General features: G+C 42.6%; 1 protein-coding gene across 2 annotated transcripts in view; it reads right to left on the bottom strand.

Annotated features, from left to right (window-relative positions):
• Window positions 1-6,082, bottom strand: part of FGD5 (FYVE, RhoGEF and PH domain containing 5) — a 76,145-nt gene extending 70,063 nt beyond the window's left edge. Inside the window, exon 1 of one of the 2 annotated variants that reach the window (XM_085072170.1) lies at window positions 5,845-6,082. In XM_085072170.1, the coding sequence (XP_084928296.1) occupies window positions 5,845-5,857 (13 nt within the window). In that variant the 5' untranslated portion in view covers window positions 5,858-6,082. The remainder of the gene's footprint in view (window positions 1-5,844) is intronic. The other variant, XM_085072169.1, reaches the window with a different exon arrangement.
• Window positions 6,083-14,840: the final 8,758 nt, after the last annotated feature.

Here is a 14,840-nt window from a genome sequence, read left to right as displayed (position 1 = left end):
TATGTAGACATGTCCCAGGGCCATGCTCTTTGCTAGTGACTCAAGAAATTATGTAGCTTCACAGTGCAGATACTGGTTCCAGCCTTGACTGGTGCTGCAATCCAGTTCAGGCTTAAGATGCTGAAAGTAGCTTTTTCTGACCAATGAACTTTTGTGGACCTGTGTTTTCTTCAGGGCTTTGGCAGTAATTCAACTCAGACATATGTTAAAATGGGAAAGACATCGAGGACAGAGGGCAGAAATGCATTGTTCATGGATTTGCAGAGCTTTTGGATGGAAGTGCCAGTGCAGGTGAAGGGACAATATTGCAACAGTAGGATGGGACTGCAACAAACCCAGAATCCCAGTAGAAATCAAGTCTTGTCTGCCACTGCTTCTGCCCAGGAAGAAGGTATTGAAATTCACAGATGGAAAGTGTCTGAGAAACAGGAGGTAGAGGGAGAACATCCAGACAAGGACATCAGAAAATCTTGTTCAGCTCTGATCAGGAGCTTTATAATTTCACATAGCTGTATCAGAATGAAGTTAAAACTCATTTTCTAGAAGACTTCAGTCTAAAGTCAGCAAAAGGTGGACTATATACCTTAGTATCACTGTCATTTTAATCCTGTAATTAATTGTTTATTTTAAAAATAAAGCCTTTTCAGTTAGTGCTGCCTTGCTTCTATCTCCAGCTTGTATCTCCAGCATTTATTGTTTCTTCAATTGGGTTAAATACTTTTATTGTTCAGTCTTTCTCTAGGGAAGATATATACTTCCCTACAGCTGTGTCCTGGTGGGTTTTTCTTTTTTTTGTAAACTGAACAAATCTTTGCAGTTGGACGATTTTGCCTATCCTGAAGTATTTTCTTTTGTTTTCTCCCTGAACTGTTCCCCATTTTCCAATGGCTGTTATAAAAATACATGGGGCAGTCCTATGAGAAGAATTCCACAGTGCATATTGATAATGCTATATACAGAGTTCACTGCTTCCTTAGACTCAGTTCTCACAATTCTCCATTAGCTTGTTACTGCATCAGGTTGATCTGCTTGTCCATTGTGACCTCTAAATTGTTACCAAGGCTGGTGACTGTCTCCAAACTCATTGCTTTATAATATGTATTGTCTTCTTTTTTAATGGATACAACTTAATGATACAGATCCATTTATATAGGTGCCCTGCCTATTTTGTTAATAATCCTTTCACCGATCTTTGCATCATTAAGTAAACTTTGCCATCTTATACATTTTTGTTTGCTTTCCTACCAAGGAAAATTATATCGTGGCCCCAGCACTATGCATAACACCATTTGAAAATGTTACAGAGATAACTACTACAGATATTTGCTACTGCCAGCTAGCAAGTCCTTAGTCTTTATTTCTGTTTTATAGATGTTTTTCTCTCAAATCAGAATGTGCTACTAAAATACTACACAGATATTCAAGTCTGTCTTTGCTTCTATATAGTTGCCATTATCAAGCAAACCTGTACATTCCTCCAAAGATTGGGATGAAATCCATTTGAAGCAGGCAATATACCACTCCTGAAGAAATGTGAATAAGCAACCTTAAGAATAGCAGTAAATGCAGAAATTTATTTTCACTTTCTAGAACACTACTAGAGACAAAAGTTATTTGGAGCAGGAAGGATAGAAGTTATTTCATGGTAGCATTTCTGTTTTATGAACTAGACAGTAACATAAAACAACAAAGAACTAATCCTATACCAGCAGCCATCATGCTCATGGCTCCTTCTCACATCAGAGAACGACAGTGCTAAGAACTCATACTGTTGACAAAAGCAACATGTGCAAACTGCTGCACAAAACCAGAAGCCCATGGAAACAGTGTGACTGCACTATAATGTCTTAAGCAGAAAATTTTTACACCTCAGCTACCAAAACAACACCAAGTTCTTAACAAAACAGAAGAGAGAGGAAATTCTGTATGTCTATTTCAGCTTGTCTAATACATGCATTTATCTTTTGACCATAGTGCTTCCTCCTTGAAGAAGAAATTTTTCTCAGAGAATGGCAGACAGAGCTTCCTATCAAAATAACATGTAACTTCATTGTAAGTGAAATGGACAGCTCTTCTCTGCAGATGAAGAGCTGCATTTGGACCCGGCCATAACATGGGCACCAATCACTATAGCAGTGCTGCCAGGAATGTAAGGCAAGCCAAGCACAGTCTCCTAAAACTCACTTATTGCATATCCAGTACATAAGGCTGTAGGTTCCAATATGCAATTGCAACTCTGCCAGCTGTGCAAGTCAGACAGTGAGGGTGTGTTCAAGCTGCCTATGAAGATAAGCCATTTTAATGTCATCCTGAATTGAGTACCCAGCACAAGCTCTGTAAACTGCTTCAATACATCGGAGATTTAAATAGATGAGGTAGCATGATTTACAAGGAAAGTAAAATTCCTTTGAGGGGGTTCAACTCGTGAAACACCAGTGTTGTCACCAGTTGGATCCCAAGATCTACTGTAAATAAATGAGATATCATGAATTGTGCAATATTTGACACTGAAATAGATCTCTTTGTTTTACGGCTTATAAGCGCATCACTTATTTCACACTACTGGAGAAAAGTCTGACATTACAAAAGTTATGTAAGAAGTGAAAACAGTTGCATTGGAAGTCAATTGAAATGGAAAAGGTATTCAGACTAGGACTTCAAATTATGTAAGAGTGCAAGTCTTCTTTTCAAAAGGCTTTTCTGTCCAGATTTAGGATCAGTTTGAATTGAACTGATCAGTTCAGTTTGAATTGAACAAGTATTAGACACTTTACTGTATTTTGAGAATCTGGACTTTAGGAACTTGAAATTTGAGGTCCTGGTCAAAATCAGCAGCTCATTGGTGCCTAAATGCCTCAGATATTTATGAAAATGGTATATCATGTTCTGCGTAAGTCTGATATTTTTGAGAAACATCTATTGTCTCTTATCAGTACACACTCTTGTGATCAAAGGTCTGTATATAGCTCTGTTTATAGCAAGAAGGCTCCACAGTGTGAAGAGAGACCTACAGTCAGTAGTAACAATTCCCATGGGAATTTTGTCTTCTTAAAAATCATAATTGCAATATTAACAGCTGGGCTGTCAAAGCACACCCCACTCTGCAGAAATGAAATGTTGCTATGTACAGTTACTGGAATGCATCCTCTATGATTAGATAAATGCATTATGACTCTGGGATATCAGATCAATAGCTTACAAATTGCTGTTACTATGTAACTTTACTGTAGTCATCTGTAAATACAATACAAGAGCGTAACATCCCACAGTGAAACACTGTTGGAGAAGGGGAAAAAATCAAAAGCCAATATAATCAGGAAGGGGTATGTTTCAACACAAAAAATCCTGACCCTGAAAATTCTCCAGTGTTTTCACTGAGTCTAGCACACTGTACATACAAGTCTTGCTGGTGGGTCCAACTATGCAAAACCACATGCACATGACAAATAATTTTGCTTCTAAACTACTACCACATATTTCTTTTTAATGTTACTCTAAGTGTTTGTGATGCTACCAGTTTGCCTCTGTTTTCACAACAGCAATTTAACACTGAAGCAAACAACCTGTTGTTTTATATACTGCTTCCTAGGAGCCAAAGAAGATGGTTAAAATTCTCTGACAGGTACATACAGCATCTTTTCCTGTATCACTTTCAGTAGCAGCTGAAAGAACACATAGTCTGCTTATATCTCTCAATAATCTGGAGTCTAACGTCTATACGTTTTTCCTATGGGCAGCATCATTTCAGCACCTGGCAAACAAATTACTAGAGGCTGGAAGGTCCTATACATGAGGCTGGTCTGGTCTCTTGTCTCTTACCACAGATTTCCTGTGGCATTCTGTAGATTGCTTCATCTTTCTTATCATATCAGTTCTGCATCTCTGAGGATAATCCATATCCCACTATCTGTTGTCTGTCTGTCATTATTTTAACTTCAGTGGGATCAAGGCTGCCATATAGGCCTGCGCATATGACTACTTACTGGTGCCATGTATTACTTACTACAATGCAAAGAGAGCTAATGCTGGTGCCCAAGTTGTACCAGTTAATAAACACCCCTCTCCTTCTGATTGAGTAGGAAGTTCTGCTTTGCACTAATGGGGGAGACATTCCTTGCATTGTGTGAATATACAAAACAAAGGCTGAGAAGGGATATGAGCACTCTATAAATACAACCTGGAGGTAAACACCAGAAGAGGAAAAGAACTATTTTTAAGCAAAAGGACAATGTAATCACAAGAATAAATGGTGCTGATTCTGGTCTGAAAAGTAGGAGTAGCAGGAGAGCTACCTGAAAAGTTTTTGTTTAAGATATAATTGGAGCAATTAATAAAAGGCGTAGTAACAACGGGTGCTGCTTTTGGTAATGAGGGTAGTCCTATTCGGTCCTACAATCCTGAAAAATAAAAACTGCTAATAAAGTTTAAGTCTTTACAAATGGATACATCTGATATTTCTTACCCTGCACTTCCCTTGACAACAGGAGCAGATGAGAACTGGTCTGTTTCAAATAATGGAGAGATGAAGAAAGAGAGGTAGGAGCATCATGGCTAAAGCAATTTTTGTCTGGCTTACTTCATTTGCAAATGAGTTTGTCTCCTGGGAGGCACAGAGTACAGTCCAGACCAGGATCAGAAAACAAAATGAAAATATCAGCAGATTTTAGGAAAGTGTCTCACTCTCCACTCCAGGAGGAAAGAGAACCTTTTGTTTTAAACTCAGAGGAATGGTATAACAGTCTGATACAACAGCAGAGGGCTGGGTTTGACCTAAAAGAGCTTTTCCAATCCTATGTTCCTACACTTTGGGAAACAATGATTCACAGTTTCCCGACACCGAACAGTTGTAGGGCAAGGTATCTAGCGGTAAAAGCTCTAGGCTTCAGGATGCACCCATTCATTGCAAGCGAGGTGCCCAGCAATATTCACCTGGAATAAGGAAACACAATGGAAAGTTTTAGGGCTAAAAAAAAAAGGTCTGTTGCTCTTCATTTCTAATTCTAGATACAGCATTAATTTTTTTAAAGTAATTCCAGTTAGCAATAATTGTTTCCTGGATTATTATATTTTTCACATGCATGTCTTGCCCCTGAAAATCAGAAAGTGCTGGTAAACAGGTTAAAGTTTGCCCCAATTTTCCAATGTCTTTTTAAATGTTCTAACTGTTGAATGCCTTGCTCCCTTCTTATTCTGTCTCTTTCACCTTCCCAGTTTCCATCCAGGAAAAATTCTGAAAAGTTAACAGAAAGGAGGAGGAAGAGTTTGGGTTTGCCTTAGAGAGAAAATTCTGCCAAAAACATTACCTCCCGCCCAAAATATACTTTAGGAAAGAAAGTCACACCAAATTCTCTAGGAACTTCGTGAAGGGTTGTGTGTATCCGAGGGAGTAGTGGGCGCACAGCCGCTTTCCTAAGCAGGCGCAGCCTTGCCGATCTGACAGTCTGGTTATCCTCGGAACACACCTCGCCCGCCCTTGCTCGCTTGATCCCTTACCGGCCGGGCAAGAAACGGGGCACTCACAGCCTCGGGGAACCATTGAGCACCTGCTGTATCGCGGGGAAAAGGAGGGCCGGCCCTGGATGGAGCGTGCCCGAGAAGAGGTGCCAGCCCCAGCCCAACCAGGCGCAGCCCAGAACCTGCCGGCCCCGAAGGAGGGATGCCGGGACGAAGGGGGATGCGAGCCCCGGAGGAGCTGTGCCCGGGCAGGGGGTGCCATTCTGGCGATGGAATGTGCCGGCCCGAGGGAAGGAGCGTGCCGGAGGAAGGAAGCCCGCCCAGCGTTTGCCGACCCCGGGGAAAAGATGTCCAGAAGCAGAGACCCCTCCCGCGGGCCCGCGCGCTTACCGGCGTTGTTCATCTTCCACCCCAACTTCACTCGCCGGCTGCCCCGGGCGCTCAGCGCATGGTCCCGGGGGCCACACCGCCCTCGCCCCTCGAGGCCGCGCCCGGCCGTACAGCCCCTGCTGGGGCACGGGAGAGCAGCGGGACGGCCGGACGCGGACGGCAAGCTGGGCGGGTGGCGATGCCGGCCGGGGGCGGTCAGCGCCGCGCGCCTCCGCCCTGCCCCGCGCGCGGCCCGTCGGGGGGCGGTGGCGGCGCCGGGGCCCCGCACTGTCGGCGGCGCGCGGGGCCGGACCGGGCGGGGCAGGACCGAGTCCGTGCAGGCAGCGCCAGCCGCGGGGCGAGCCCCGGGGGCTCCCGCGAAGAGCGGAGGGGATGGATGCGGCACGGATGCCCAAGGGCGCGAATATTTAAAGGCGCGGCGGGGTCCTTCGCCCTATATTCCGCGTGCCCCTCTTTCGTTTTCCCACTCGCTTTCCACCGCCTTTGGTACCCTTTTGCGCCCTACTTGGTCCCCGTCTCTTCATTCCCTCTCTCCCGCCTTCCCCCCTCCCTCCATTTCGCCTCCATCCCCCCCCTTCGATCCTTTTCCCTCTCTTCATCCTTTTCCTTCTGCCCATTCTTCCCTTCTCTCTATAATTTCCCTCCCTCCATCCATCCATCCATCCATCCATCCATCCATCCATCCTCCTCAATCTATTAATTCACACACACACACCCCCCCCACCCGCTCCATTCCCCCGTGGGACACGACAGCCCCAGCCTAGAACCCTCCAGGGAACGAGGCTCCGGGAGGCCCCCGCCCCGCCCCGCCCCGGGCGTTTTTCCCTAACCGGGAGCATCCCTGCAGAGCCGACAGCACCTGCTGCTGGAAGCGGGATCTGAGTGCATAGGAGACAGGCACGGTCCCTCGCATACAAACCACGCTTGCTCAGAGCAGTTTCAGGCTGCAGGCTGCTGTTTGCAGCCTTCTCCAATAAGCCAGCATCTGGCTCAACGAGGTTAATGCAGGCACCTAGTTTTCGGGCTGGTAGCAGCACTAACATCCAAAGTTGGATCGCCCCCTTCCTCTCAATGGAGGCATAAAATAACCCTGCTTTTTCCCGGTGGGGCTGGTATTGCTCACGCAAGGAAGCACAGCTTGGCAGATTTCCCTCTCCTGGCAAAGAAATCTCAGGAGGGCTGAGCTGACCTCAAGGTTCGCTTCCTTAGTCGGGGAGGGACCTTTCCTTCCCAGAGCAGGACTGTTGTTTGAAGCAACCCCAGAGTCCTGCAGGCCAGCAGGCTGGGTATGGGGAGAAGTAGCACAGAGTACCTGCCCAGTGTGCAAGCCGGGGTGTGAAGCTGTCAGGTCTTCCTTTGGCATTTTGAATCCCTCAGGAATCATGACAATTGTTAACACAATCCAGAGCAACTTAATTTTAAATGCTGTTCGTTTTTTGTAAACGGCCTATTAGTTAACATCACCCTGCTGGCAGGTGCTCTCTGGTATACGCAAAGCTCTGTTTCTTGACCTTTCCATGCTCTCTCATTGTGACTGATGGGGTTCAGGGTTCCTTGGACTGTGGTGCACAGACCTCTCAAGAGAGAAAGAAAGCAGTGAGGGAAATGGGAATTAAACCCTCCTTTATATGGGCTTGAGTGTCTCCCACTGAGGCTGATATCCAGGAATGCTGGGTTCTGGTTCTCTAGAGGACCCTGGGCTGTATCAGTACACCTCTAAGCATGCATTTGCAATCCTGTATGGTTTTGGAGATGGAAAAATTCACAGTAGCAGCCCTTTCATTATTACTCTGGCTGACATAAAGGCCTATATATTCCCTCATAGCATAATGTGTCTGGTCTGTGCAGGGAATGAAATAGATTTTTCTGGTCCACCTATGACCAGCAGTCATACAGCCTTCTCCCATCTTCATGTGTTAGTCCCTGCTTTATTCTTGCCACCTGCAGCCTTGATGTCTGTGTCAAGCAACATAAATAACATGTCAATAGAAAGCATCATGTAACTTCAAGAATACAGAATAAGAATTTTCCAAAAGGTGGGAAAAAGTTTATGGATCACAGTGGAAAAAGAATGCACAATTAAAAAACATCAAGCACGGCACAAGTGATTTGGAAAAAATATTCCTTATATATATTTTCCAGGAGACTAACTCTTTGGTTAAACAGCCGCTAAAAACTAAACAGTTGGGAAAGGGACAGCAGGGAGGCAAGAAACGTGTTTTCATAGAAGAATTGAGAATGTGGGCTGCGGAATTTGAGGGAACTTCCTAATACACTCAAAAACATAATCTAGGTTGCAAAGTTTTCTCATACCTAGGTATATAATGGGAGGATGGTTAAATACGTTACTAGCAAAAAAAAAAAAAGCTGTTGTAAAACAGATTCTGCAAATAGACTAGATGGTCTTATAATTGATGTACTATTTCTGTAGTGCCCTTCACACAAAATCTTTTTTGGTCTGTTGTAGGACAAAGAACAATGATACTTCATGAGTTTTGATCCAAACAATCAACTGGTGAAAAAATTCACTTTTTCTGTGGAAGTAGCTGAACATTCCAGCAGAGTCCTATACTTTATGACAAGGAGACAACTCCGGCTCCTAACATTACACCATTAGCTCAGAGTCTGGCTAAGGGGCAGGCGTTGCCTGTGATTAATTTTGTGACCTAGCTCTGTACAGGGTGACTGCTTCTCACAAGTTTCTGACTGCCTGTGCTCAAATCTGCTTCCTGTTGTGAAGGGCAGGATGCCAGGGTATCTCCAGGAGTTGCTGGCTTCTTTCTTTCATCTGATCATGTCCATTAGTTTGGACTTTGAACTGGTTTGCAGTGGTTAAAAATGTAACCAATACACTGCTACGAGATATTATAGTGTTCACCAATGAATGTGTTCTTGAGCAGTTCAGACGAATTTTGGACGCCGAGGACTGCTGCATGGGCAATTAGACTATAATTTGGGTTCAACATGGAAAAACCCTGAAAGTCTGCGCACCTAAAGTATATTTAATAAACAAAAGGCTTATACTCTTTTTATTATTAGCTTTAAAGACAATTCATGGTGTAATTTCCTTTTATGAAATGATGAAAAGCTGTGAGAACTTTACAGCTAAATGCAAATAAGAACCACAAAAGAACTGCTTGAAATTTGTCTGTTTATTCTGTAATCCTCTTGAAAAATAATGGGAAATGATGTGTATAAAATGGAAGAACGGGAAGGTGAATACATGAGAACATGTTCAGGAGATGCTTAAGGGTCAAGTCAAATTTTTGCAGCCAGAAGAGGAATCTCTGCTTTTGCAAGCATATCCTGCAATTAAGGTTTTAAAGGGTGGAGTCCACACCACATAACATTCCTTGAAGCTAGCAGAGTTCAGAACAGAAACATTATCTTCCTCATGACTTAATTGATGAAAGGTGAAATTGACACATCTAATTTCTTTACTGAATTATTGCAATAAATGAAGCATATATTTAAAAAATAAATTTGACTAGTTTTTAATAGAGATGTCTTTTAACAAAATATTACATAACATAATATGCATTAATGCAATCCAACTATCCATCTAACAATTTTATTAATTTAAAACTCAGAAGAATGTTCTGGGTTTATAGGTCCTCATCCAGCAGGTCTATTAAGTACATGTTAAGTACCAGTCCTCTCAGGAAGAAGAATATGTGTTTCCATTCCGGCTCATGGTGCCCTCACGATTCCTCTGATGCATCAGGTTTATGAAGTTTTTACTGCTCAGTATAATTGAGAGAAAAGAATAATTGTAGTCCATTGTGCAAAATCTGAGAGACTCCACATTTGGGTCTACACCTTGCTCACTGCCATGGAGGTTTTCTTTGCAACTCAACTGCCCAGATACCTAATTCTCAAGTCCTGGCTCAGTTTTTGCCCACATCTTACCCAGGTACGGCTTCATTTAATGTAACTTAACTTGGACAAAGATGTGTCCAGAAACATGTCTATCTTTACAATATAGATAATTTTGTCTACATTGTAATGTGACAATTCTGCACTTCAAAGCTCTTGGTGCTTGTATTTGCAAAACGTTAATAGAGCTTTACTGGCAACAAACAGAGAAATAGCTGAAAGTACACTTTTATGGATTGGCCTACTCCAGTTACTTGCTTTTCTCCAGACTTTCACACCCCTGCAGATGTTGTCTGTTACATAAAGCATGAGAGAAAATAGCATCACAGAGAATCGAATGGTGAGCTGGGAGCTGAAGGATGGGACACTGGTGCTTCAGACATCACTCCAAATAAGCAAATGTAAGTGAGGACCAATTTCAGAGCTGAATTTCAGTTCTTGAGGTCAGTAAACAGTCTTGCTGAATTTCATTTGAAAAAGGGGAATAACCACACCCCCACCCAGCAGGAGAAATTTTGACTGGTTTCCCATGTTTGATGGGACCGTGCATTTGATAACCCCCAAGAAATGTAATGGCAGCGAGTCATCAAACAAGAGAAAAGGTTACGGCAACGATGGCTAATGGTACCTTTGAACATTTTTTTAAACCACAACAATTAATTACACACCTCTATTTATCACAGCTATATACTGAGTGCAATCTGTTGTATGAGAGCTACATATAGGGAGGAAGACAAACGCCCATTTCCTCTCAGTATTTGGATTTGTTTTGGCCTCCTGCCAACAAAAGTCTCAGTCCAGGCACCTTCCACCACAAATCCTCACTTTAACTGTGCAACCTACTTATCACTAGGGCCTTTTTGGCTGTGGTAAACCTTGACTGCATTGATTAGCACAGCCACTGACCCAGAGTGGGGCTGGCAGCTGCATTCTCCATTTCCTGCCCAGGCATCTGCTGCCTGATTGGAGGAAAATAATTCTTAAACCTTCTTCAAAACAGGAAACTTCTCTTCTCCCTGCTTCCTGAGATACAGGAACCGTCTCCGAAGCAACCCGTAGACAAAGACTCACATTAACTCATGGGGTGCCATAACAGATATAGTGTGAAGTTCATAATTCAAGCCATAACCTACCCTGAAGGATTGGAAAGTGCCCCTTTGTGCACCACTGGTCCCACCTCTCTGTGCCCACACCTGCTGCCTCATTAAACAGTCGGGATGTTAATAAGCAGATCATAATCCTATCCATTGGAAGCATTTGTAAACTCTTCTCGTCTTCATGATTAAATATTGATCTTGTGCCACCAAACTCTGGAACGTACATTTGTAATATTGCCCCTCTGACTTTGCACTGGAGAGGTGACTGAACATGGCACCATTGCCACTCTCTCTTTTTTTTTAATGACAGTACAAGTATCATTTGACTAAAACATATTGATGTTCTGTGCTTTGCACATTGAGTAGTTTCCCGATTAAGATCGAGCCTCCTTTAGTAGTTTGAAGTGGAGCTTTCAGCAAATCCCTTGCAGTTTGAATGCAGTCCATTGTAGTCCCGGGAAAAACTACATGCATGCTTATAATTTGCAGTTTGCGTCATTTAAGGCCTGTTACTAGCAGAGCCAGTGAAGCATAGCTGAAATGAGTATTAACTTCTGTAATTCTGCATTCATCGAGGGTGTCAAAAATTTTACTTTAAAGTTCTGATTTGGTGGGTATTTTTCAAAGTGCCTGCAGGTCAGCTGTATCTGATAGGAGGTTAAAGTGCACTTCACAGCATAAAAACAAATGCAGTAGATGAAAATGGTGAAGAGTGTGAGAAATCTTTATTTCAGTGTGAACAGTGTGAAAAATTCTTATTTTTGCATTTGGACATAAATTCTACCTACGTGATCATCTTTTCACAGCAAATGCAAAGCCCCAGAGTTGTCTCTGTCAGCTCCACCCATAAAACTGAGCAATTTGGATGTCTGAGTAATTTTCCGGGTGTTAGGCTTAAGGAAATAGAGCGGTAGGATACAGCGACATTCAGAATTTACCCTTTCCTTTGCATTCAGCTACTTTCTCACCAAATACTTCCTGAGAGTAGAGCGCTGCAGTGGAGAATATCCTCAGACTGTCTGATTTCCTGCCAGCAAGCTTTGCTGTTGATCCTAGAATGGCTGCCTTCAAAATGTAGATGAATTATTTTGCCTATGACTGTACCTACAGTAATCAGCAGATAACATGGGGAAGCTGTTATGTCCTTGTGGCTTATCCCTGCTGTAACCTAGGCCACCTGAATTGCCAGTAGTGGATAGAGACCCCTTACAGCAGAAGGGTTTCTCATTGTTTCCTGTGATTTCCATACTCACAGAAGCCTGTCCTTTTACTGCAAGTGATTTTTAAATGGAAAAGCAAAGGTTGCCAAGAGAAGCAATGCGTCTTGGTAGGTTGACTGATCTGGGTCATAAGGCAGACAAGCTCACCTTCAGACCCCCCTCACCAAATTACTGCAAGATACTGCAGTTTCTCCCATACTGATTCCTTCTGTCTTGTCTACATGCCAATCCCAGACTTGGATCTTCAGTGATGGGTATCAAGAGGAGAAGCTGAAGTTCAGCTGAAGGAATTTTAACTTGGAGGACTGAAGTGACAAGACACACAACAATTGTATATGCTGGGTGGTAGCAATTATGAACCTTTAAAACTGGGTCAGAAATCCAAGAGTCCAATTCTAATCAAAGCAGACAAAAAGGGACAAAATTTAATCGGGTGGCATTATTAAAAGCTATTTAATTTTCTTAAGTGTTTTGGTTCATAAGGACAGAAATGACACACTGGTACCTCATTATTCATATGCCTGTGAAGCAGTTTGCCTCTCCCCACTCCCTTTTCTCACACATTCATTAATGTAATTGATTCTAATAAGGAAGATAATGTCATCATTGTCTCTATCCTTTCTCAGTGCAGGTAACCAGGAGACTTCCAAAGGTTCTTGGCCTGCACCATTTTTCAGATTGTTCGCTCAGAGCTTTGAAGCCACTAGCTCATACACTTTGAATGTGGATAAAAGCACATTGCTTTGCTAAAATCAGGATATGGGACTTTTTTCCACAGGATTTTATCTGGGTTTCCATCACTCCAGGACACCTTCATTTTTCCTTAGTTGTGTCTGAACCATACATTTTCCATGTTTTTTGCATTCCTTAGTTAACAGTGATAAAACCATTTTGTACTGGGGTGGTTATAGCTGATTATTTCCTATCATTTAAACAGAGATACAGAGGCCTCTTTAAATTTCTTCTGCTCTACATACCACTTCTCTAAAGACACTAGAATTCAAGTCATGCTAGTTCTGGGACATTTTTGCAGCCCTACATATTTGCTAAGTGTCCTTCCTGGCATAATGAAGGATTATTCAAAGTCTTGTGAAGTGCTGTGGTTTCAGCACAGGGGGCACTGAGAAAATGATGTGAGAAAATAAAGAAAAAGGATTTGTTCTAGCTGCCTTTTTTTTTTTTTTCCTTCCTTGGGCACCTCTTAGTGGGAGAAGAGTTTAGATCCATTTTGGCAGATCGTGTCGAGCACTGATATGGAAGGACTCTGAAAGCAAGTGTGTTTCCTTTGGGAGCAACTTTCTCTGCTGTAAGCTGAAAAGAGAAGGGAGCCAGAGAGGCTGGGAAGAAAGAAGTCTGTTTCTAGGGGTCAGTGTGAACAGTGAAAGGGATTTTGCTCCTCATTAATAACACCATCCTGGACCCTGGGACCTGCTAGTCTGCTTACATTAAACAAGGAAAAGGTTTGGGTGCTGGCTTTGGCCGAACTGTGGATCTGGTATATTCTACAGTGACCTCCCCCACTGTGGATCCTTCACACTCCAAAACAGGGACCTTTCTGAGGGCAGTCTGCCAGGGCTCCTATTGCTCCAGCAGCTATGAATGGTGTGCACACAGTCTGTCTCTGCCTATGTACCCACACTTGGCTGATCATCTAGCCATTATTTACAGTGCCTGGATAAATGCATGGGTTTTTAAATTATCTTCTCTATGGTTAGCTTTGGTGACATGCATTAATGAGAAAGGAAGACTTTGACTGACCAAGAGGCAAAAATGGAATGGATAATACTGCAGATGTGAGTGGCAAAAGACCTCAGCGGCTGTTAGGGAGCAGGAAAAAACCTCGCTAAATCAGCAAATGAAAAACATGTTTTTCATTCTTCAACAGCAGCTACTTCAAATGTCCTCCATGCTTCGGTGGGAAAAGGACCTATTTGCTTTTTGCTTTTAAAAAGAGAATATTATTTTGTGTGTGTTTTGCCAACAGCTGATAAATATTCCTGCAGATGGACTTTCAAAGAAAAACATGTTTTTCTGTCTCTACCAGCTTTTACTTCCTTGTTTTACACAATTGCAGGAGAGAGAGTGAACGGTGAGGATGGTAGGGGTATTTGTGACTATCACTATATGATGTCTTTTTTTCCCAGATCCAGTTTTGTTTACAGCTATGACATGGCAAACCATGTTTTTCTTCATCAGGAAAGTAAATTACAGCTATTTTTTTCTGCTGATGACTTAAAAAACCCCCATGTATATATATTCCCCCCCCTCCGCCCCCAAGGTCAAACTGCTGTCTTGCATTTCATCTGTAAGTAACATTTTGAGACCTGTTGCATTTTTCAGATTGACCATCGTATGAGTCAGCTTGAATTGAATGCTTGTGAGGGCATGTGACTTTGAAGAATAAGTGACAGAAAATATTCTGAATGATTGTAACTAGGTGTCTGTGTGTGTATGTATGAAAACACAATGCTCTTATACATATTGGTAGGTCTGTGCAAATCCATAATTTGATTCTAAATTAAAAAATGGGCCTAAAGTTCTCAGCATGGTAAAAGCTGAGAAACTGTGTAGTATAAGGCTCACTTATATTGCAGTTATTGTAGATTATAATTGCAACAGAGTAACTTGTAACAAACACCTTGGGTCTTTTTCAAACACATGGACAACATCAAGGTGAGCTTTTTCTTAATATATCTGACATAGATATACCAAATGGAACTATAATTGGAGTTGCTAATTATAGCAATGTAAGGACCCTTATAAGTGTTGGGTCTTAAGCACTGCTCATGACTGCATATTCTAG

This window comes from Lichenostomus cassidix, chromosome 12 (assembly GCF_008360975.1).
Source record: "Lichenostomus cassidix isolate B80296 chromosome 12, HeHo_3.0, whole genome shotgun sequence".
NCBI lineage: Eukaryota > Metazoa > Chordata > Aves > Passeriformes > Meliphagidae > Lichenostomus > Lichenostomus cassidix.
Note: the sequence above shows the minus strand (reverse complement) of the source record. Positions and strands in the feature narration are given on the sequence as shown.